General features: G+C 44.9%; 1 protein-coding gene across 12 annotated transcripts in view; it reads left to right on the top strand.

The window, feature by feature from the left end:
• The window catches only part of meis2a (Meis homeobox 2a), a 77,637-nt gene that overhangs the window by 27,412 nt on the left and 26,244 nt on the right, over positions 1–23,981 (top strand). For 11 of the 12 annotated variants that reach the window (XM_060934606.1, XM_060934614.1, XM_060934611.1 and 8 more), the window contains one exon: positions 6,242–6,387. In XM_060934606.1, coding sequence (XP_060790589.1) covers positions 6,242–6,387 — 146 coding nt within the window. The remainder of the gene's footprint in view (positions 1–6,241; positions 6,388–23,981) is intronic. The other variant, XM_060934607.1, reaches the window with a different exon arrangement.

Here is a 23,981-nt window from a genome sequence, read left to right as displayed (position 1 = left end):
AACGATTCATCAGCTTCCAGTTCATGGCAGGTCTGTCCCATGGTGGTTCCCGGGTTTTTCCTGACCATCCAAACCAATTTCCTTTCAGCTGAGGGTGACACTTTAGGTTTTCTTGAAGCAAAGTGGCTTGGCAAAGTGACTACGCCTTACAATAACTTGCATACAATTGTTTGAACTGATCTTGGAATTTGTGGTTGTTCAGAAATGGCTCCAAGAAACATTCCAGAGTTGTGTACATCTGCAATCCTTTTTCTCAGATCTGCACTGAGCTCCTTGGACTTTCCCATTTTACTGTGTGTTGGTCAATCCAATGAGTGCTGTAAACAAACCCTTTTTTATGAAGACACAGAGAAGCTACCAGCTGTAGTCAATCATGATCACTAACAGGAAGTTAAGAGACCTCGGCCTTGGCAAGATAAAAGACATTTTGGAAGTTTCAGCACCTCTGAAGTAATAATCTAAGTGAACGTATGTAAATTTGACACTGTATGTATAATTTTGACCCTGTGTTGATTTCAGAAAACCCAAAGAAGATTAAAACTTGTGCACCAAATTCTAGTGTGTTGTATTTTAAATTAAAGATGGATGCTGTACAATCATTCTGCTACAGAAAAAGGACAGTTCAAAGAAATTACTGAAAGCCCAAATATTGCCATGGTATTCATATCCAAGATGACATTCATGTCACTGTATGTAAACTTCTGACCACAACTGGATTTGTTGTCTCAGTCATTACAGATCATTTTTGGCATCTTAAAACATTTTAGTGTCAGTTTCTGCGCCGAACCCTTGTGGCAGTTGTGAGGACTTTTGCACTTGGAGCCTGGTAATTTAGGCACGCATACAGCACTGATCTAAATGAAAGGTTTTGTGACTTATGAAATCATCAGTGGTGCTGAGTGATTAACAGGCTAATGAGTGGCAGAGGGGAGGGGAGGGGAGGGAGGATGGAAAATCAGGGGTGCAATCAGAGACCGGGAGCAGCCATTGTGGGCCTCTCAAAGGCCCTATTTATGATGTAATTAGATAATTGTTGTTACAGGTAGCAGGTTAATTACACTTGTAATTATCCAACCCAGAGCCTTTGATAATATACATAGCTGGGCTTCCCCAAACATCAGGGTTATTGGCAGATGATTATCACTTCGAACTGATGGCGAGAAGGACACTTCTTTTCCTATTACTTCTTACTCGCTCTTATTCCTTCTCCCTTTTGGGACTTTTAAAGAAAGGTACGAGGGCTTGATGTGGTGTAAAGGTAGGCACACGTGATCATGAGCTACACTGGCTCAGCTTTTCTCCTTGTCCTGGGTTTGAGTTTCTGTGCTGCTGGGTCAGGGCAGTGCCTCAGTACAGAGGTGATGGTTATCTACAGCATTCCTAGGATGTTAGAAAGCTATCTTTCTGATGGCAGGGCTGGGGGGCGCTGGTATGTATGCGTGTGTGTGTGTGTGTGTGTGTGTGTGTGTGTGTGTGTGTGTGTGTGTGTGTGTGTGTGTGTGTGCTTTGACCCCCTCAAACACACTGCATCCTCCCTTTGCAAAAAGACATCTCATTAAACCTCTTATTCCACTTCATTTACGAGCAGGCCTAACTATGTGTTCTTCAGCGCAAACAACCACAAATTAGTGCTGCAGTTGGAAAAAAACAATACACAGATAGAGATTAACGCTGAGAGAGGATGCAGCTGTGTGTGAAGGCGAGACAAGTTTCTGTAGAGTTTTTTTGGTTTGTGGAGAAGGGGGGGGGGGAATGTGTGAGTTTTCCTGGTTTACACTAAATTGCCTGTGTGGAGGGAAAAAAAAAACTTTCATAGAGCTGCTAATGACTTGCAGTGTCTCACTTCTAATTTGTTAGCACAGTGCAGTGTTTACCAAGCTGTTGTTTTACAGGCTAGTGGCTAGCATGCACACTGCTGCTCAGGAAATAATTGCCATAAAACATCGGTCCTCTGGGGCAATCTGATCCTGCACTCTGTATTATCTTCACCTGAGCTGGACTGAACTGTGACTTGAACCAGCGAGTACAGTCAAATCCAGCCTTTAGAGAGTGCTAAACTACCAATCCAGCAGTGGACAGAAGTGTGTGTTTTGTGAGTGTGTGTGCCTGTGCGATGAGGCCTGCTGCAGTGTGAATGGAAGTGCTCTGTGTCAGGACCATGTGGCCTGGGTGCAGGCGAGGGTCCCTGCATGAATCCTGAGTAAATAAAAAAAGAGGAGGGGGGACACTGGACAAAGAAAGCAGAGCCCCTGCTACAGCCCACATTGGCAGCCATTTGGGCTCTTGAATGTGCTAAATGCTGCTTATGCCGACTGAAAGGTTCAGGAGAAAAGGAGGGGAAAAAAGGCTTAAAATCCCTCCTTTTTTTCCCTCCCTTTCTCGGCAAGGGAGCCTTGAAGGAGAATCGGCAAAAGGGAGGAGGGAGCTGTGAGCGCAGTACTTCAGGCTGAGGTGAGGAGATGGCGTAACAAGACAGGGCCTGCGTTGTTCCCTCTGCCTTTGAGGGCTTGAAGGTGAGCTCTATGGCTTGGGTCACTGCTCTCTAGGATGCACCCCTCTGCTCTCCTGTTTAAACACTGACGCTGAGGCATCATGCAATATCCTTGTGCTTTCCTGCTGAATATGGCGGAGTCTTCACGAACAGCATAACCCAGTGGGTCGGGGGAAGCTTTAGCTCTAGTGGGGTCTAAATTAGTCACTTTAAGCACAGCCTCTGGAAGGCAGTGCTTCCACATTTATGCTCCATTACCCTGAAACAAATGCCCAAGTCAAGCGAAACACAAATCCACTGCTAAGTCACTCACTGAATACAAAGCTTGGCCTCTGCTAGTTATAGAAGGTTTTCCATCTGTACCTAGTGTCAAAACATCAACTTTAAATTTTTACTTTTACATCTTCTTTGCATTTGGAAGCAAATCATTTTTTTTTTTCAAATATTTGCATGACATGACCCAGAGTGTTGTGTGCCAGATCACCTTTTAAAAAGTTCAGTACTGTGACCTTAGCGTCATCGCTGAGCACTAACCTTGGAGCATACCATGCCTCCCAGCCTTGTAGCCAACACATTTATATCCGCAGGACTTATTTGTAGCATCCTGCAGGCAAACATAACCTCTATATACTTGTCTTTCAGGATTTCAGGACACACATCAGTGCATGTCCACAGGACAGAATCTCCCAAAATTCTGTTAATTGAAGAAGATGGTATTTACTGAGATCTTAGACTTTTAATGAGGCATAAATATTATCATACATAATAATACGGGGTAAAAGTTTAATAATCGGGCTTTAGTGATGACTTCACCCATTTGTTTGGAAATTGTGTTATTTATGTTCTAGGATCAGCTTTACTGTCCAGACATGCATGCTTACATCAGGGACATATTTTGTCGAGATGGCACAAAGAGGGATGGAGTGAGAAGAAAGAGGGAATAAAGAAGGAGGGCAATAGGGCCTGGCTTTTTTCATCCTTCAAGGGCATTGCTTTTCCACAAGTGCCTGGGGCTACACTCCAGCACCTCTCCTCCCTGAGGCCTTTCGCCTGCCTCCTAATAGCCATCCCCATCTGTGTCACACAGGCAGATGATGGGATGCTTCCCCTTCCCTTTTTTCCACTCTCTCCCTCTCTCTCTGTCTCTCTTTTTTAGCAGATTGCACATCCACACAGGTTAAAATGCCAGAGTTGCCAGGGAACAGTCAGAAGCCATTAGTGTTTGGGACAATTTGCCCTGCAGCACATCTTCTCTGGCTCATAAGAAAGGAGTGGGGGCGGATGTAAATCACCAACTTGCCTTTAGATGTAATGAGGGTGTGCAAGTTTGCCCTTCTTTCTTTCTTTCTTTCTTTCTTTCTTTCTTTCTTTCTTTCTTTCTTTCTTTCTTTCTTTCTTCACACATTTGTATTACTCTGACTACATGCAAACATAAACGCATTTCCATTTATACATATAGCTAGCTGAGAAGCAGGCTGCTCACATTGTGTACAGTGTAGGAGCACATGCACGTGTGTGTGTGTGTGTGTGTGTGTGTGTGTGTGTGTGTGTGTGTGTGTGTGTGTGTGTGTGTAAGAGAGGGAGAAAGAGAGTTGCTGAAAGCCTGGGAGTCTGATTTCACCCTGCTGGGGAGGCAGGCTGAGCCTACTGGAGCGGCCAGAGCTGGAGGGTAATGAAGTGACAGGTCAGTCTGTAAATACGCATGGGTCGGCCCAGCCCCGGTGAGGGGGGAGGCTATCGCGTTGCAGTGAAAATGGAAACGTCAATAAAATTAATCTGCCATCCTTTTGGCCAGGGCCACTCAGCCTCTCTGCGTCTGGACTCTACCAAAGTGGCCGTGTGGCCAACAGCAGGCGCAGCTTATGACACCACCACAACAACACAAGTTTGTACTGCTACACAGAAAAACGACATGTGTAAACCCCCCTCTCCCCACGCACACGCGTACACACAAGCTTCTCCCCTCCTTGGGTGATGTTATTATTATTGAAGTGGAGAGCAAACTGGAGAATTAGCACGCCGTCTGGGTCGCATTTCTCAGGAAGCCACACACGGTCAGACTGAGGCTACGGCTTGGCTCCAGTTTATTGTTTTAGGCTTTCCTGAACAAGGGCTTTTACTTAGCCTGGGATTTATGGCATTTGCTGCTAATGAATGCCCATTCTACAATTACAACGCTCACAGACCCTGTCCACTATTCCCTCATGTGTGGGGCTGCAGTGGCAGTTTCTATAAGTCCGGGCAGAGAGCAGAGACTCTGCATGCCCTCTGTTTCACTCTTGTGTGTGCCTTTGCACTAATGATTATAGAAGACATGCATAGCACTCGGTAGAGAAGAAAAAGGGAACGATATTGAAAAAGAAGAGAATAAAAAGATGTAGAGAAGGGGGACATCTGCACTGTCCTTGTATTCTTCATGTATTCTGCACATGATTACTCCTCCGGTTGGATCCTTTTTCTTTCCCCGTTTTTTAATGTTATTACTTCAAATATTTATGTGAGATTATGGCTTGTGTAGGTGCACGTGATTGATGTTTCTCCAAAAACAGGAAGACATACAAGTCTGGATTTGGAGAATGTCAGGGTCCTGCTATGCCTTAGTGGAGAAGTTTTTCAGATACATAATTTAGATGCCCTCAAGGAAGGCTTTCAAGGCATTTTTGCCTGAGGGCAAGAAAAAATAACCACCACTGCTAAAAGTAAATCATTTTTGCTAATGCACAGTTAATGGTGCAGAGGAGGAGAAAGAAGGCGAGGGCTTGGGATTAGAACTTAGGTTTAAAGGAAGCCAGCCTGCCTTGATATGCGCATGTTTCCTGCCCAAATCAAACGCTGACAGGCATTAATGCAACACAAAGCTGCCATGCCCCTATCATGCAAATGAGCGGGCGGAAGGGGGAGGGACCAAGGGGATATGGACTGCGCTCTATTATGTGCGTCCAAGTGCCATAATGAAACACCACTGCACACTTCTCATCTTCTCTTCAACGATTCCTTAGAAACAACACTCAAGTTTGTTTGTTTTGTTGGTATTTTATCTCCGCGCATTTATCAGTAGGTTTAAAATTAGCTCCTTCCTCTCCTGTTTATCTCAAGCATGCTCATATAATTTAATTAACGGCATGAGCTCCAGTTCAGGCAGCACGGTGGTATAGTGGTTAGCGCTGTCGCCTCACAGCAAGAAGGTCTGGGTTCGAGCCCCATGGCCGGCGAGGGCCTTTCTGTGTGGAGTTTGCATGTTCTTCCCGTGTCCACGTGGGTTTCCTCCGGGTGCTCCAGTTTTCCCCACAGTCCAAAGACATGCAGGTTAGGTTAACTGGTGACTCTAAATTGACCGTAGGTGTGAATGTGAGTGTGAATGGTTGTCTGTGTCTATGTGTCAGCCCTGTGATGACCTGGCGACTTGTCCAGGGTGTACCCCGCCTTTCGCCCGTAGTCAGCTGGGATAGGCTCCAGCTTCCCTGCGACCCTGTAGAACAGGATAAAGCGGCTAGAGATAATGAGATGAGATGAGCTCCAGTTCAGTAAGAGTTGCTTTTAGAATAATTTCCTTGCCTTTTGTTTGTTTTTTTGTTTGTTTGTTTTGTTTTTTTAATCCTACTCGTTATGTTGATGATTCAGGATTTTATTTCAGTCAAACCAAAACTCAGATCCAGTAACCTCCCATCCATGAGTGAGGTTACGTTACAAAAAGTGCATGAAGCTGTAGGAGATTATGTTCCGTTTCTAAAGAGCTCTCGTTTTGACCAGGAGACGGCTTAGACAACAGCGTGGCCTCGCCTGGTACAGGTGACGATGACGACCCAGACAAAGACAAAAAGCGACAGAAAAAACGTGGCATCTTCCCCAAGGTGGCTACCAACATCATGCGAGCATGGCTCTTCCAGCACCTCACAGTAAGTGTTCTTTTACTCGCTTTCTTTTGCAGATTGATACGTGATACCACTCTTCCAATAATACACACAAACCACATTCAGAAACAATATGTCTGTATACTCACCTGAACGCACACAAATCAAAGCCAGATTGATTTACATTTGCATTGATTTATATCGGTATTTTCCTGAGGTCACCACAATCAGCTGGCCTGCTTTCCCCTGTCGAAAGTGGCCTTAAACCACTGAGACATGAAGACATGAAGCTTGAGCTTGCACAACACCGTCCACACTCTTCCTCTCCAACCACAAAGAGGCTTCTTAAAACCACAACAATTTTCTAGTATCTCATTACCTTTCACTTCGAAGTCTGTGGCTGACGAGAACTAAATTCTCATTATAGTTTTAAACAACCCTTTACAATACACCTTTTCTATACATTTCTTTCACACACATGCTCAGTGCAGCACACACGCATTCTTCATCCCATTAAATATTTAAAGGATGCATTATAGAAATTGTGTGTTGTGATTACGGGGAGGCATATGAGATCCTGACTGGTGTTTGGTGTGTGTTTGTGTATGGGTTGCCCGGGTAAGCCAGGTAAGAGCAGGCCAGGGGGGGTCAGGCTGGTGGGGGTGAGCGAGGGGCCAGAGACGGTCATGTTCCGTTGCCCTCTCTGATGTCAGGACATGATCGGAGACTAGAAGCTGTATTGATCTGGACCTAGAAGGTCAGGTTACATGCAATTCTGTTCCTGAGCACGCGGCTACATAAGGAGCTATGCAGGAAGTTGAGCCATGTATGTCTACATATATCTGTGTGTGTGTGTGTGTGAATATGAAGGCAGCGGCCTTGCACCCTGTGATCTGTATGCGTCACAAGGTCACATGCACTCTGTGGCCTTGCTGGCTGGAGCACCCCCAATGCAGAACGGTTAACCCCAGGCCTGATTACCTAAGCAAAGCCCAAATAATGAGGTCTTGCAAATACAGCCTAATTGAAAGGCCTGTAAATCCATTACATATTGGTCAGGGATAATCAGGAGCTGTTTAATCACTTTTCCCTATTCAGGAGCAGTGAAGCTTCAACAGCCGAGCCCTGAACCTTGCCATGTGCTTATTATTCCCATCATTATCAAAATGACTTCACAGCTGTTCATGGCTATATCTCCTCTGCTGGAAATTTTCAGCAAATCAGTAAAACATGTTTCATTGGAGAATGAATGTTAGGGAGAGATAACATCACAGGTGTTATTTTTTCTTTATTGGCTCTCTACCTTCAAGTTTGAAGTTGGTTGACGAGTGGGAAGAAAAATTTAGAGGCCTCTTTTGAGCCACCTACCACGGTGATTTTTTTTTTTTTTTAACACACACACGCCTCCTGGTTAATTTACTTGGCTCACACCGTGCAGAAATTTCTTGCTTTATTGAGGGATCATTAGGCGTCTTTCCTGGCGACTCAAGGAATGCCTATTGTGGGCTTCTCTTAGCGCCTGCGATTGCTGATTCACAGAGAGCTATACAGCCTTTTCCACCAATTTTCTTTAGAATTGTTTTAAAATAGTGAATGAGAAGAAGGAGAGAGAGAGAGACAAAAAGAAGAAAGGCAGAGAGAGAATAAAGCCTGATAGATTAAGCCTCAGAGTATTTTTTTTTTAATTCATGGAAGTACAGCTTTCAAGACCCCATTTTCCTCTTCTTTTGGTAGCTCTCTTGCTTTTTACATGTTTTCTCCCATCTTTATTGAACCCTTTTGTGAAAACCCCTGGTTGGACTTGTACAAGCAATAATCCTTTCCTTTTAACCTACCTTTATAGTTTTTTCCTGTTAAAAAAAAAAAGCCTAATTGAATTATCCTGTACTACTCACTGCAGCCCCTATACAATTCCTTACTTGGTCACACACACATACACATACCACACACTAGCACATCCAAGTCTTTTACTTTTTACTTTAATTTGTTAAGCAAATGTATTTCCTATTTCAGGATGCGTTTGTGCTAGAGAGAATTCTTGGGGACTTTGGCCCCTGAATGGCCTATTGGGGCATTCTGGCATTCAGGCATTCATTAGAGAGGGCAGAATGAAAGAAGTAGGGTTGTATTTTCTCAAATGCTCAGGCCAGCATGGAGCTACTCTTCCATGAGCTCCAGGGGTCTCTCTACATATGTTCTCAACATCCAGCCATTGTCACCTTTTCTGAAAAGCTCAAAAGGACAGCCCCCCTGCCCGTGCGCGGAAAAACAACACAGGCCAACAGTAACAATTGTTGGCTTTTGGATTCAGTATAACAAAATCGATGGCCCTCCCCTCTCTTGCCTCCCCTGCACACTTTGACCCCACACTTTCATGGGAGAAATCTCACTGAGCTTTTCGCCATTACAATTGTCTCTGCTTAAAAGGAGCGCTTCAATTCGCACCCACCAACAGCTTCCTAAGGGATGGGAACGATGCCTGGTCCCACACCATCCTCTATGAAGAATGCAAGACTGAAATGCGGTTGCGTTTACTTTAATGCGCTCTCATACAGTATGCGGTAGCGCAAAAAAAACCCCAGCATCTTTCAGCAGACTGGAGCGGAGATCAGCTGGCGTAAACTGGCCATGCACACTCAGTGGCTGTCTGTCTTTTCTCCCAGCTTTTCTGGATGTTTACCAATACCTTTAGGAAAGGGGAAATCCTAGAGTGTTGCTATAAGCTTTCCTATAGTGCAACAAGCTTACGTTATCAGGAAAGTAAACTTCTCAGCAGGGTAGATTCCTCTGCTCAGCTTTACATGCTAGGAGAATGAAAGAAAGGAAAACTTAGAAAAAGAGAGGATATGTGATAAGGAACGTGTACTAGATTTAACAAAAAGTGTGAAGGCACTTTTTAGCAGAAAACTACTCCGAAATCTCGCAGCCTGTTGGTGCCCCCGTCTCGCCTCCTCTAGAGCAGCCCTCACGCCCTTGCAAAGCCAAGGGTCGGCCTTGCAATAAAAACAGGAAGCACTCGGATACAAAGATACCACTCCAGGCCTGGCCTGTCTTTTCACTAACGTAAACCTTCAAACACCAATGAATATAAATAGGCCCCTTTGAGCAGGCTAGAAACAAGGCTGAGTGGATTTCTACAAGGGTCTAGAGTTGGTCAGATGGTGGAACAGTAGCATGGTCTCTTTCTCACTCTCTCTCTGAGATCAAGCCTCTCAGGTTCTTTGCCATTCTGCCTCCTGACCAGCCTGACTGGGAAGTGCTGCTAAGCTGCAAAGCCAGGTGTATTGCTCCCCTGGGGTCATTGAAAGAGAAGTGATAGATCCCATGACCATTTTGGAGGTCTGTGGCAGAACCTAATAGCACATTAGCACGTCTTTATATGGGCTTATGTTATAAGATTCGTTTTCAATCTGTAACTTCCATCTCGTGTGAGGCTTCATAGCAGCTGCTGATCATCCATGCTGAAAGGCTTTTTTGAAAAGAAATTATTGATAGCTATTAGACATAGATTGTCAGATTGTTACAAACCGGATTTTTTGTAGAGTTTGTTGGTTTGTATGCTGCTGTTAAAACGGATATTAATCTCACGATTACCTGATCCTGGACACACAGGGCTACAGCATTCACAGCCCCCTAAGGAACAGTAATTGCCATAGTAACCTAGTGTCACCTCCAGGTCACTCCCGTAGAGACGTGATCTTAAAACTCATTGGAAAATGAACCGATAAGCAAATAAACAGGTTAAGCCAATAATACATGTGCCCAGGTCTGCTAAGGATGCTTGTCCCAGATGACAGTAGCAAACAAATCCAATCCAAATTCCTAATCCAAATATAGTTCTATCCTTCTGCTGTTATGCTGCTGGAGCACATCTGCTAACATTTTTAAAGATTGGGCACATGTGCAGATACACATGTGTGCGCACACACACTTGCATGGATGTTCTGCTCCTTTCCACTTTAAAACGAGCTTATTCCACATTCCTCCTTCATCACTTTTGTTTCAGCATGTCAATGCAGCCGTGCTGTGAGGGCTAATACTTTGGCCATTCATAAGACGCGATTTCATTTAGTGCCCGGATAGTGCTTGTTTTGTGTTCGACTAGAGGTGGGGTGAGGTGGCCATTGGGGTGCCATGGGGTCAGAGGGGTGCAGGGCTCAAGGAGGCCCACACACTAATCTGTCATGTGCTCGTTTGCTTCCAAAACCAGAAGTCAACTCTCCAGTCACCCGTGGCAACCCAGGCAACAGTTCGGTTCAGTGCCAAAGCTCTGTGTGTGTGTGTGTGTGTATACGCATCCATGTGGTTGTTTATGTTTGTTCTACCAGGAAACCTAATTATGTATATGTATGTGTTTATGAGTTGCTTATGAGAGGTTTTTGTGCAGCAAAACTAATTGTCAGCAGGGGTTGCAGAGTAGCTGTGTTTTTGAAGTCGCTGAAGTAGGGGTAATTACCAAAGGGGCAGGTCTGGCTTGTGCTTTTGTCAGTGTGTTCCAGTCCGGACTGCTCAATAGACCCATAACGATGATGCAAGTCATCCCTGTCTGCCATCTGTTTTCTGATTCCCTTGTTCTCACATAGAGCTGTAAACCTGGGGCGGGGGGGCGGGGGGCATGACTAGGCTCACTGTCATGAATACACTGTCTTTTATGAATTGAAGAGCCATGACAATCAAAACACGGGCTTTGCACATGCAGTACGAATTATGGAAAACATTTGTTTTCTAGACATGTGCTGTCTGTCTTGTTTGGCCTTAAACAAGAGAGGAGTTTACTTTCATTACGAGTGAACAGAAAACTGAAAGTTTTAAAACATTCATATCAAGTTTCTAGGCTTTCCATGGACTCTATAATTATAAGAAAAGCCACACCAGTCTCTGCATTTCATGTCCATGGCCTTAATGTTAATTCCTGGCTCTGTGTTTCGGTGACTGACAAAGCCTTGTTTACAGTGCACCTATCGTAAGCCTCCAGCAGCTCCAAGTGTTACAACGGCATTAGAGTAGAGGCGTCTGGAATTGTTTCTCACTGAAAGATCAAATCTGTTGACTTTACTTTCTAATCCTGCTGTCATAGTTTCTGTTTAAAGGGTTGATTCCTCTGTGCAACTCTAACATACTAAAACATCCCTAAGTGTGGTTAAGGGAAGAAAATAAAACAAAATAACTAGTTCCTCGTGTCTGAGACGCATTGGAATTTGTGGAATTATTATATTTTCTTTTTCTTTGTATACTTACACGTTTTATTTCTTGCTGTAAGAGAGCAGGTTGCCCCTCAGTGGAATTGTACGTGCAATTTGTAGCTGGTGGTTACTTCGCTCTCTGTGATTTCTCCACTGCTCTTGTTAATGCCTTCTTGGTCGTTATTTAATGAATGAGCAAAAATGAGAGGTTTCACGAGAGGATGGAAGCTGTTCACAGTGTGTGCGGATGATTGAGGTTTCTCAGATTCCAACCCAGTAGCTAAGCAGAGAACAACCCAATGTGTTTAAACGATGGTTCTCTCAGTGCTTCACTCCCAGACAATGGTGCTGGATGTTAGAATGCAGCAGTGCTAGGTTTTTTTTGACCATGCTTGGTTAGTGAAGCGTGCCACAGGGGCCGCATAGATGGGCGATTTGGCATTCAGAGGTGACTGCACCTCCTCTGACCTGAAGAGAAGCCAAACGGAGCAGAGAGCATGCAGAGCATTGCAGTCAGATTTATAAACTCCAGACCCCATTAGAGACTCCTCCTACAGCCCACGCTTCAGCAGCAGGAGGCCCCAAACGTCCAACCCTCAGTCAACCATCCACAGCAATAACACTGGTGTGCACACTATGAAAAAGACCTGGCCCTCTACTTCTCCAAACACCACAGTGATGTAATGGGCCGTGGGGGCAAGACGAGATAAACACTCGTGTGGAAACACTAAAGCTGACTGAAGACTTCAGGGGCCAGATGCATATGTTCTTTACCATGCCATTTAAAAAAAAAATGTGGATTTCCCCCTCATGGCTAAATGGTGGAGTTTAAAACCTCCTTCCTCTCCCCTAGTCCCTCTCTGTTCCACCAGTCAGTGCCAGAGGTGTTAGCAGGGCTAGACCCTGGCAGGTCACGGGCTGGCTGTGGCATTAATCAGCATGGTGGCTCTGGATCTGAGGAGGGTCCTGGGAGATGGCTTTATGTGCTGCAGGCCTCCATACAGCCCCTTTGATATTCAGCTCACACCAGGAGAAGGGAAATGCATGGGGAAAAGAAACAGCACAAACATGGAAGTAGCAAAAAGAAGGGAAGGGGGAGTTGAGAAAAGGGAGTGGGATTGTAATCAAAAACTGACTCTGTTTCTCTGTTTGGTTTGCCATGGGACCCCCAAAACCTACTGCTGCCATTTTGTGTTGTGAGTTTTCTACCCTCTTTCTTTGCTGCTGCTCTTTCGGCTTTTGCTGATTAGGGTTGAGAATGTGAAGCCACAATGTTAGGCACTGTTTTTGAGTCGTGGTGGGAAGCTGTTGTTGTGTTATAAACTGCCACAGTGGCACTCATGACAGCCATGGTAAAAAAATAAATAAATAAAATCTAAAATTGAATTTAAAAACTTGGGAAACAAAGTTTCAGAGTTAATAAAATATAATGATATTTTGTGCACTATACTGACATTTTTCACCTTCAGTGGATATTACAGGAATGCCTAGTTTTCTATTAGCTGTAATGACTGACCAATTTCAAATCTACCAAACAGCCAAAATACATTTGGATTGATAGCATTTGAAATAATAGTTTTGAAGAAAATGAAAAACTATGTATTCTCTCTCCTCAGTGTGTGCAAGGAGTATTTAGACCATCAGATTTATTTGCACAGTGAAATTATTTTTAATGTTTTTGATATTTTGTATGATACACTGTGTTTGCTAAAATGTTTTATTTTAACATTCATTTACGTTAATGAAAAAGTGAACTTGCATGTTGATATGGATGCTTAATTAGCCAAGGCAAAAAACATTTCCACACCTCATAGCATCTTTAATGTTTTCCCCACCCACAATTTTCGAAACTGCCACCCACGATGTGCCCACACCCCCTGCACCACATGGCATTACCCTGCCTGAATGCCTAAGGACCATGTGATGATTTGGCTCTGGTCCTCACAAGTACCGCTATTAGCAAGTGCATACCAGAACTTCCCTGGTAGTTGAATTTCATGGAAGCCTGTATGGCTACACAGAGAAGCACATATCACAGACTGCCCATTATCGAAAGGAATCACATATCTGGTACAAGGAACATGGCACCAAAAAGACTAAATGCAAATCTAACTGGAGCAGGCTTTGGCTCCAGATGTGAATCTTGTGTGAATATTGATCATTGTGTGCTAGTCCCTGTATCCCCAGGGCTTCCAAGGTTCACACACAAAAGCTTGCTCTACAAACCGAGCTGCTACACTGATTTAGATTTTTTTTTTAAAAAGGCCTGGCGCAATGTGGCACACTTCTGCAGCTCAAACCACCTCCCTGCTTCTCCTCCTCTTCTTCCAAGAAGCACAAGAAAAAGGGGGAAAACCTATAATTATCCACACTTTTACGAATCCCCCTTAATGTTCATTATTTAAAACCAGCAGCAATTACAAGTTCAAAGGGGTTTAGAGGGCCAGCAACCCGCATAATCACCAGTAAATGAAGTGCAGCTCATTCGTCACAGCAGAGTGCACTGGCAGGGGTGAATCATACACATAGTGACAGCAGTGATTTCCACACAGGCACAAAATCTCTGCCACCTCAGGGCTACAGCGTGTTCTATCCCTGCCTGCAATCCTCTTAGGCATGCTGCATTGTGTCTGTCGCCCCCAAGCTACCCTCCCTACATGAAAAACATATCAAACTTCACCCTGCTTATTCCTACAATCATCTGCTTGTTGTCCCTGTGCTGGTGGTTGCCAAGCCGCCCACCAGCTTCTCGAGATCTCTTCAGAACGTCTCCCACTGCTCTCTTTCTCCCGTCTCCCAGACATTCATCTTAATTTTTCACCTCCAGTGTGCCTGAACCTTGTGCCTGTGGATGTGTCATTGTGTATTAAATTTGCTAGGTTTAATTCCACCCAGAGGTAAAAAGGTGCATTTCTGTTACCTTTGTGGATGGGTCACAGTGGCTAATTCTTTCTTCATGTGCCTGTCTAGCACATTGAGATGAGGTCTCCGAGAACCAGCAGTAAGCTCCAGTTACAGCACACCCTGAGTGAAGGTCACTATGTACAAATCTCTGTGTAAAAACACACCTCACCTACACCACAACAGACCCAGGTGGTGGGCTTTTCTTTTTTTTTCTGCCTCTCTTTCACTGTCTGTCTCTCTATCTTTCTCATATCCTGTCTCTCATATCCTCTTTCCCTCTCTTGCTCTATCTTTCCCCCATTTTCCCTTCTTTCTCAACCCTCCCCCATATCTCTCTCTCTCTCTCTCTCTCTCTCTCTCTCTCTCTCTCTCTCTCTCTCTCTCTCTCGCTATCTATCTCTCCTTCAGCCTTGCTTCATTACTGCAGGTCACCTTTCCTCCCCTGCCCTGTCTTTGTGCCCTACTCCCAGATCAGCTGAACTCTTGTTCACATTAGGGATCCTTGATAAAATCTCCATGGGGACTTGCTCCAGTTCTCCCACTGTTTCCGGCCTGCTGCTCACATTGTGCTGCTCGCTCGCATGGGGCGTATTTGAGTCTCCCCTGAATTCAATGTGTTGTTTCCATCTCTTCCTTTGCCTCAGTGATGCACTGAAAATGCTAGATGACTCATTTTTCACTGAGAGGAAACTCCTCTGAGAAGGCAAGAGTTTGCTGTTTCATTAAGTCACCCATCCAGGCAGACATGTGCATTCGACAGAGCCCATGTTTGCCCATGCAAGTGTGTGTATTAGAATGGAATCCATTGGGAGATTAATGGCCTACTGCTTCTATACCATTGATTATCTCCACGCCATTTTCCCTCTTCCTGCACAGATATTAAAAAGTAATGAAGCCTATGGAGAAAAAGGAAGGCAAGCCTTCACGCATCATTTTAAGTTATTTGGAACCAAACCGAGAGGGATCTCTTTAAGGCACAGTTTGAGTGGAATTAAGTAAATAAATGTGGGGAGTGGCATTATAGAAACGTGCTGCGAGTGGAAAAGATGTGTGTTTAAGCAAAGACAACCCCTGACACATGGAACAAGCTTTGCAGATGTTAACAATTCTTCCTCGTAGCATTCCTAGTGTTGAAACCTGCTTGTAATTGCTATAATAGATGTGGTAACCACTGACAGTAATGGAATTGCGGAGAACCATCTCAAGCCCCCAGAATTAGAGTGATCTGCAAAGCCGCTTCAAGATGTCTGCCGTATGTCTTTAACCACAACAGCCAAATACACTCCATCCTGGCTTTCTTGGCACAGGCCCCCTCATTGGTTTGCCCAAGGGGTGACTGGACTCATTGTCCTCTATGTTCTACAGCCACGCTAACCACCTCCACCCCAGGCCCCAGACTGGTCAGAAAGACTTAAAGTTCCCCTCCATAGTGGCCCTGGTGTAAGGCAGCAGGGTTCACTCACAAAAATGACTTCCTGAGACATTAATGTCAATCAACAGATTGAATGGGCCTCCCAGTCCTGGCCATTGAGACAGTCTAAAATATGAAGGTAAATTTGAAGTGTGTTATTGTAAACCTGATGGGAAAAAGTTTTTCCTGCATTGCTCAAGTTTTAGCCTTGGATAATGACTTGGGTGTTTTGGTTTTTTTTTTCCAAAAGAAAGCAAGCCTTCATGCCTTCACAATAGAGCTGCACTATCAATAGTGCAAGCATTACTGAAGCACTTTCATACTCCATTATAGTAGTATGGACTCTGATTACTGCTGATCAAAGTCTACTGTACTTTTCCTCGCTTGGTTGCGCTGTGAAACATTAGTGGTTGCAATGGCTGGGTGACGGACTATGAAATGTAAGTGCATTAAAAAATTCAACAACAGCTGTCTTACACCTCACATCAGAGTGATGCGGTAGTGAAGGGCCTTGGGTTACGAGTGAGAGGTTGTGTTACATTCCTGATGAGGGAAGGGGGCAGTGCTGATGGTGGGGGAAGCTCAATAAGTTGTTGAAAAGAACACAGATGCTTGTCAACAGTTTCTGAGCCAGGGAGTCATCAGAGTGCATTTTAGCCCTAGAGGTTAATAGCCTTCCCTTCTATTCCTAACCTGCTATAGTCCAGAAGACCTCTGAACTCTCAGGCGTAGGACTCTATGCTGTGGAGAAAGCACTGAGCTTGAGCTCTGTTTGTGGCTTGAGTCAGTCCAAAAAGCTCTTAGTGGATCTGCAAATCTCCCTTTATCTTCCCTTCTAAGACAGTGCGTGAGCTTTGTGAGTAGTGGCTATGTTTGGATTACTTGAGCTCCCTTTGATGCCGCAGTATGAGGTGTAGGTTGGGGAGGGGAAGAAGGAGGTAGGCTGCAATTTCTGGGAAATTTACTAAATTTGTGTACATTTGTGTAAATTTCTGGGAAATTCACTGAAATGTGTTTATTAACTTGATTAGAGGCAAGTGTGATGCCAATTAAGAGTTAAAGATGGATTTTATGAAGCCCGTGTGTGTGTGTGTGTGTGTGAGAGAGAGAGAGAGAAATAGATAGATAATATTTCAATGTGCTTTGCAGATCGTTACACAGATGAGAGTCAGACTCTGTCAGGTCCCTGGACTGCTGCCTCATAGGCGCTAACATGCGTTGCTGATCGGGTTAGCGGGAGACGGGAACGTTTGTGGCTTCCAGGCTTTTTTTCACGTTTCATTAGTTAGAAAAACTGTCGGCAAGAAAAAAAGGTCAGCCACGTTTCTGATTCAGCCCCCGCAACAGTCTCATCCCCCTCCCCTCTCTTCCTCTAATAAGTGGTAAGCTGAGCAAGCTGATGGTCATCCTCCCATGGGGCTGTTGGGCAGTTGCCAGCTTCCTGCCTGCTTTGTCAGTGAATAAAACCAGTAACAAACGAGGAGTCTATAGCCAAGCCGACCGACCAGGTCAGGGGTCAGCAGGCCTTGGGGCAGGATTGAGCAGAAGAGCACTACGGGCTAAAGGGGCTACTGAAATGCTCTTAAAGGAGGCTGACATGGCTCTGCTTAAATCCCTTCAGCCCTCTATCTGCCTTGTGCCTCTAAGAATCATTTAAACTCTTCTTCCATCTCAACTCTGAAACATGGCGATTGTCAAAACCTCCAAGGCACTTCAGTTAACAGCAAATACACCACCTGGATGCTCAAGACTTGCAGGATTGTTTCTCATGTAAAGCTAACACAGAAGATGAGCATTTTTGAAAGGTCCACATGGCATTCCTGAATGCAACATACCACAGGTACCGCTGAAGGATTGAGGTTTGGCTCAGCTCTGTCTGTCATCAAGAAGTGTTCTTGAAAATGCTAACGGTGTGGCCTTTAGCTATGTGTAGGTATTCTTTTCTGCTTCACAAAGGTGTGTGTGTGCACGTGTGTGTGTGTGTGTGTGTGTGTGTGTGTGTGTGTGTGTGTGTGTGTGTGTGTGTGTGTGTGTGTGAGAAAGAGAGAGAGAGCGTGCACACAAGTGGAGGGGTTTGGCATCTCTGCTGAGATGTTGTTTAGTCCTCTCTCAGAGCCGGCTAAATGGACGCCATGCTTGACTTCTACACTTTTAGCATCATTAACCTACAGGAAGTGGCCCCTGCAGCTGTTTGCAGCCTGCCCCACATTCCCAGCTAATGGCTAAATGTTGGGCTTGCTCTTCTGAGAGTTTTGACCTTAAACTGAGTTTGACATCACAGATTTGCTCTTGTTCTTTTGACATTATGCTCTAGCCTTAAAGGTTTTTGTTTGTCCTGCTGGTGTTACAGCGGAAATTTGCTAAGTTTAGACATTTTAGGTTAATCTCCCTGAACAAATCTCTTCCTCAGAAAAAAAGAGATCTGTTGTCTATGCAAATACTCCTTCACATTAGCTTTGTACTTCAAAAAAACAGAGAATTGCAAGTGCCACTTCTAGAAACGAGCTTTGTGGACGGAACACATGACATTTTTCTTTCTATAGATAAGCCTCTACTATAGTCTTAGATCGGGCCCTTGCCCCAGTCTCAATCTCAAAGCAAAGCAGCACCACAATAGGGAAGTAAACCTTGAGATCAGCTGCACACTCCTGAGACCCTCTCAGACATGGGGATGGCTGACTGAAGGACTCTGGGCTCTGTGATTAGGGTGATTAGTGCCCCCCCTCCCAAACCACGGAGTTATACCATATAGGAGAATCCAGGTCTTTTCAGTATTCACAAGTGAACAATAACCTCCTTTTCTTGTGGTAGTGCAAGCAATGTACATGAAAGAATGAGAGAAAAGACTTGGAGCCTTGGGGATCTTGGAAGTGGGATTGTGCTGAAGCAGTAGTTGGGGGTAGTTAGATGCCTAATGGTCTAATGCCTGTGCCATGAGGAATCCATAGTCGGTTGCTTATTGGTGCCATCCAGACCGATAAAGTCATTACAGAGTCTGGTAAAACAGAACAGGGGACATTGCTCAAGGGAGGGGTGTTTAGTGGGGCAGGTAACCAAATGTCTATATAATGAGGAATACAAGAACATTTTGACATTGTAGAGGCATTTGGAAGAAAGGTCCATGGAAATACCTTAACAAAATTATATTACAAGATTATGTGTTATGTAAGAGAGAAAGTATTAGGAACCTCAGAAAGCGAGGGATGTGAAACACGAATACTTAATTTGTATTGGCAAGTCCTTAGCAGGCCTTCAGCTCAGGTCGACCCATTCCATTTGCTGCTTTACAATGTGTGCTCAGGTCATTAAAACTGGTGTTGATGTTTATGCACTAGACTGGCCCAATTTGGCTTCAAGCATGAATAGTCACATCACTTTATGACAGGCAATAGTGACAAGTGGCTGGGCTTTGCCATGCCTCCTGACCCAGCCATGGGCCTCTCCCTTTCACTTTTACACCCCTGGCCTGTGTTTGACCGCAGTGTCCAACAATGGACAGTCCTCGGCCGTTATTCCCTTACTGCTCCCATAAACAGTAGTGAGCCCCTACTTCAAAAGGATACGTGAATGAAGATAACAATGACAGCCTTTGATAAGCCCATTGTCAGGAGTTTTTGAAACCAAGTCTTGGCGTGATGAGTGTTACAAGTCAGGCGGCATGAGTGACGAGTTACCTGAACAAACTGAGACACCTAGCTCTAGTAAACTAGGTTAAACTCCTCGTGTGTAGGATGAGTCTAGCAGAGAGGATTGAATTGGGTTGAATGGGTTGATTCCAGTGGCTGAATGGATGAGAGGCAGATTCAACCTCTCTTCTTCCTCCTTATCCCTCTCTCCCCTGCAAGGACATGCAGATCAGGTTGCTCCCCTTGAAAGGGCTGGCTGGCCATGGTGGAAAGGGAAGCCACGAACTTGATCTGATGATTAAACAGCCTCATCACTATGGCTGCAGGCCATGGCGCAAGTTGGCAGCAAAAGAAACAAAGAGGGGCTTTTGTCCCCAAGTCATAAGGTCCTCCCTCATCCCGACTATTACTGTTGCACCCCACCCTCCACACACACACAATGTTTCTTGAGTGTAGATTAGGCTGCGCAGAGGCAATAGAGTGTATATGATGCTTAGTTTGTGACTGGCTGATTTATGCATGCTCTTAGTAATACAGCTTATTAATTTTCAGGTTCTTTAGTGGAAAATCAATATGAAAGTGGAGGAAGCCCAGTTCACTTAATAACTTTGGATTTGAGGGCAGCCCTTGCTATGAACCAAAGTTAAAGACTAAACATTCTGGTAACTGTCCGCCGGGTGTTTCTTGGCACTGAGCACTGTGCGTGTGTATGTTGCCCTCAGATAGCCTTGGGAAAGAGTGTGGGAGTGATTGCTTTTTAGCCCTAATGCATGTTTGCCCTCAGCAGCCCTCTTCTAGGACATCCTCAGGGGCTGACTCACCCCTCCCCATTACCCCTCCCCATCATGCCATGCGATTCGCTCTTTTTGCAAGGCAACAGTTTGCTTGGCAAGTGAACTGATAACTAAAGTTGTTGGAGAACCTTACACCTCTCCAGTGAACATAAATTAACAATGTAGAGCAAAACAGGGGACTGGCACAGAGCCAGCATTGCTGGATAGGAATGGAGACAGTGATTGTTGAAGGGGCATCGCTATGGAGAGAGCAAAAGAAATAAAAAAAGAGAGACACAGGCAAAGACTGTGTGCCATCTCTGTTTGGCTTCTGGTGCCCAGGCATGCCTTAAATAATCTTTTTACTTCCAAAGAAACAAGTGTAGCGGCACTGCACCATGCCTGTGCCATGTTAACTGTGGCCCTGCGGTCCATCACAATGCAGAATCCCAGGGAAGTGTGTGTGTGTGTGTGTGTGTGTGTGTGTGTGTGTGTGTGTGTGTGTGTGTGTGTGTGTGTGTGTGTGAAGACGGTAAAGGGTCATGATGCAACTTCTGGGACACACATTCTGGTTTTGGAGGACATGTATGTGATTGGTCATAGTGTATCATAAAGCGTGTGTGTGTGTGTGTGTGTGTGTGTGTGTGTGTGTGTGTGTGTGTATTTGTTTCCAGGGGCTGGGTGTGGCAGTTCAGTTGGCAGTCTGACTCATTGAGTCTTGTTGCATTCTTGCCCGTTTTCACCCTGTTGTCAGGAAGCAGCTTACTCCCAAAGAAAATAAAACAAACACAAAACACTACCCTCTCTTTAACTTGCACCACACACACCCACGTCCACGTACACTGGATGCAGAACAAATTGCCAAAATTCTCTCTTTTCATTGAAACATTGCTCTCTTTTAGAGTTAATTACATAAAAAGATGACACACCCAAGTGTCAGCTCACACATTATTGGGATACACATACAGCTGAGATGTAAATACAGGATTCTGCGGTTTTTATTCAAATTCAGCAAAACTTGATTCCAAAAAAGGCAGTTTTGTGATGTGATTAGGCAACAAGCGTAATCCTGTTATCAGTCATGTGTAAGGTTGTTGGGGTTTTTTTTTTCAAATATTACAAATGTTGGGCGGCACGGTGGTGTAGTGGTTAGCGCTGTCGCCTCACAGCAAGAAGGTCCGGGTTCGAGCCCCGTGGCCGGCGAGGGCCTTTCTGTGCGGAGTTTGCATGTTCTCCCCGTGTCCGCGTGGGTTTCCTCCGGGTGCTCTGGTTTCCCCCACAGTCCAAAGACATGCAGGTTAGGTTAACTGGTGACTCTAAATTGACCGTAGGTGTGAATGTGAGTGTGAATGGTTGTCTGTGTCTATGTGTCAGCCCTGTGATGACCTGGCGACTTGTCCAGGGTGTACCCCGCCTTTTGCCCGTAGTCAGCTGGGATAGGCTCCAGCTTGCCTGCGACCCTGTAGAACAGGATAAAGCGGCTAGAGATAATGAGATGAGATGAGATTAAAAATGTTCAATGAAACTATAAACAAAATAGGCCTGTGCATATGTAAGATATGTCTATTTATCTCATTTTCAAATTTGAGTGAGTATTATTATTATTATTATTATTATTATTATTATTATTACATATTTAAAAAAAAATCAAAACCTATCCTAATTTGGAGCTTAAAAAGTAAAAAAAAAGAGAAAAAATAAATAAATAGCTTAGTTATTCACGCTACCATATTCTCTAGTGTAATTATTATTATTATCTCATCTCATTATCTCTAGCCGCTTTATCCTTCTACAGGGTTGCGGGCAAGCTGGAGCCTATCCCAGCTGACTACGGGTGAAAGGCGGGGTACACCCTGGACAAGTCGCCAGGTCATCACAGGGCTGACACATAGACACAGACAACCATTCACACTCACACCTACGCTCAATTTAGAGTCACCAGTTAACCTAACCTGCATGTCTTTGGACTGTGGGGGAAACCGGAGCACCCGGAGGAAACCCACGCGGACACGGGGAGAACATGCAAACTCCGCACAGAAAGGCCCTCGCCGGCCCCGGGGCTCGAACCCAGGACCTTCTTGCTGTGAGGCGACAGCGCTAACCACTACACCACCGTGCCGCCCTATTATTATTTATTATTATTATTATTATTAGTGGCATGGTGGTGTAGTGGTTAGCACGGTCACCTCACAGCAAGAAGGTTCTTAGTTCAAGCCCAGCGGCCGACAGGGATCCTTCTGTGTGGAGTTTGCATGTTCTCCCCGTGTCGGCGTGGGTTTCCTGCAGGTGCTCTGGTTTCCCCCACGGTCCAAAGACATGCAGGTTAGGCTAATTGGTGGCTCTAAATTGACCGTAGGTGTGAATGTGAGTGTGAATGGTTGTCTGTGTCTATGTGTCAGCCCTGCGGTGACCTGGAGACTTGTCCAGAGTGTACCCCGCCTCTCGCCCGTAGTCAGCTGGGATAGGCTCCAGCTTGCCTGCGACCCTGTAGAACAGGATAAAGCGGCTACAGATAATGGATGGATTATTATTGTTGTTGTTGTTGTTGAAGAAGCTGATGTAATATTTGCATCACAAATAAATGATGATATTGCAGGTCCCTGCTGTTAATAAAAACATTGTTTTGTAGACATGGGGGTGGGGGACATATAAAGGGTGTGTAGTACAGTATATGGGGTAGTGTGTGTGTGTGTGTGTGTGTGTGTGTGTGTGTAGAAGGGAAAAAGCATGTGATTTGCAGAGCTTCATTAGCATGAAGAAAACGGCAGGATTCCTTCTCCCCCTGACCTGCAGCCTGCTCCTCCACTGATGAAGTCATCCATCAGCAGCATGGTCAGCCCACTGTTCTCAGGAGTGATGTGTGTATGTATGTGTGTGTGTGTGTGTCTTGGGGGATTGCACTGTATTAGTGCTGGTACATGGATGTTGGGGGCTGACGCTACAGCGGTCATTATGTTCGACCGCAGCACTTGCAAGACTGCAAGCCCTGACACCCGCATGAACAAGAGTGTACATGCAGACACACACACACACACACACACACACACACACACACTATATGCACTTTGGGAAATAAAAAACCCAACATGTACTTGCAGTGGACTGCATGATCCAATGGTGTATCCCATGAGGCACTTACAGAATGAGTGAGTGAGAATGAGCATGTGTGTGTGTGAGACACACACAGACAGACAGAGTGTTGCGGGGGAAAGCAAAGCGCCAGTGCCATTAACAGGCCGCAGCATAATTAACAGAGTTGTTTCGATCGGAGGCTAGCGCTGGCCTCTGCAATAAAATAACCTGCTCATTTCTCTGCCTAATTATTTATAGACTGCACTTCTTCACATTTTGTGGTCAATCAGTTTCTCAGGATATTGGACTGGGAGTTTGTAATTCGCTCTATTGATTGGATTTGAAGCAAGCAAGGAGATTTTCAATCATTCCTCTGATCTCTCGCAGCAAGTTTGCATTTCAGCCATTAAATAAGCATGCTCTTCAGGGGCGCTGAGGGAGTCAACTCGAAAAGAAGAATTTTTTTTTTTCCACCTTCATCTTTTCACAAACTCCAACCCATTATACGGCGTGTACTTTAACCTCCTTTAATATATTTAGCACTTTGCATCACCTCACCCCTCATGTACTTTGAAGGCACGAGTGTAACGAGTGGGTGGTCAATAGTCTGTAATAAAGCAGGGCTGGACAGAAGGAGTGAGACAGGTGAGGAGGGGGAGTCATACGGAGA

Source organism: Neoarius graeffei, chromosome 11 (assembly GCF_027579695.1).
Source record: "Neoarius graeffei isolate fNeoGra1 chromosome 11, fNeoGra1.pri, whole genome shotgun sequence".
Taxonomy (NCBI): Eukaryota; Metazoa; Chordata; class Actinopteri; order Siluriformes; family Ariidae; genus Neoarius; species Neoarius graeffei.
Note: the sequence above shows the minus strand (reverse complement) of the source record. Positions and strands in the feature narration are given on the sequence as shown.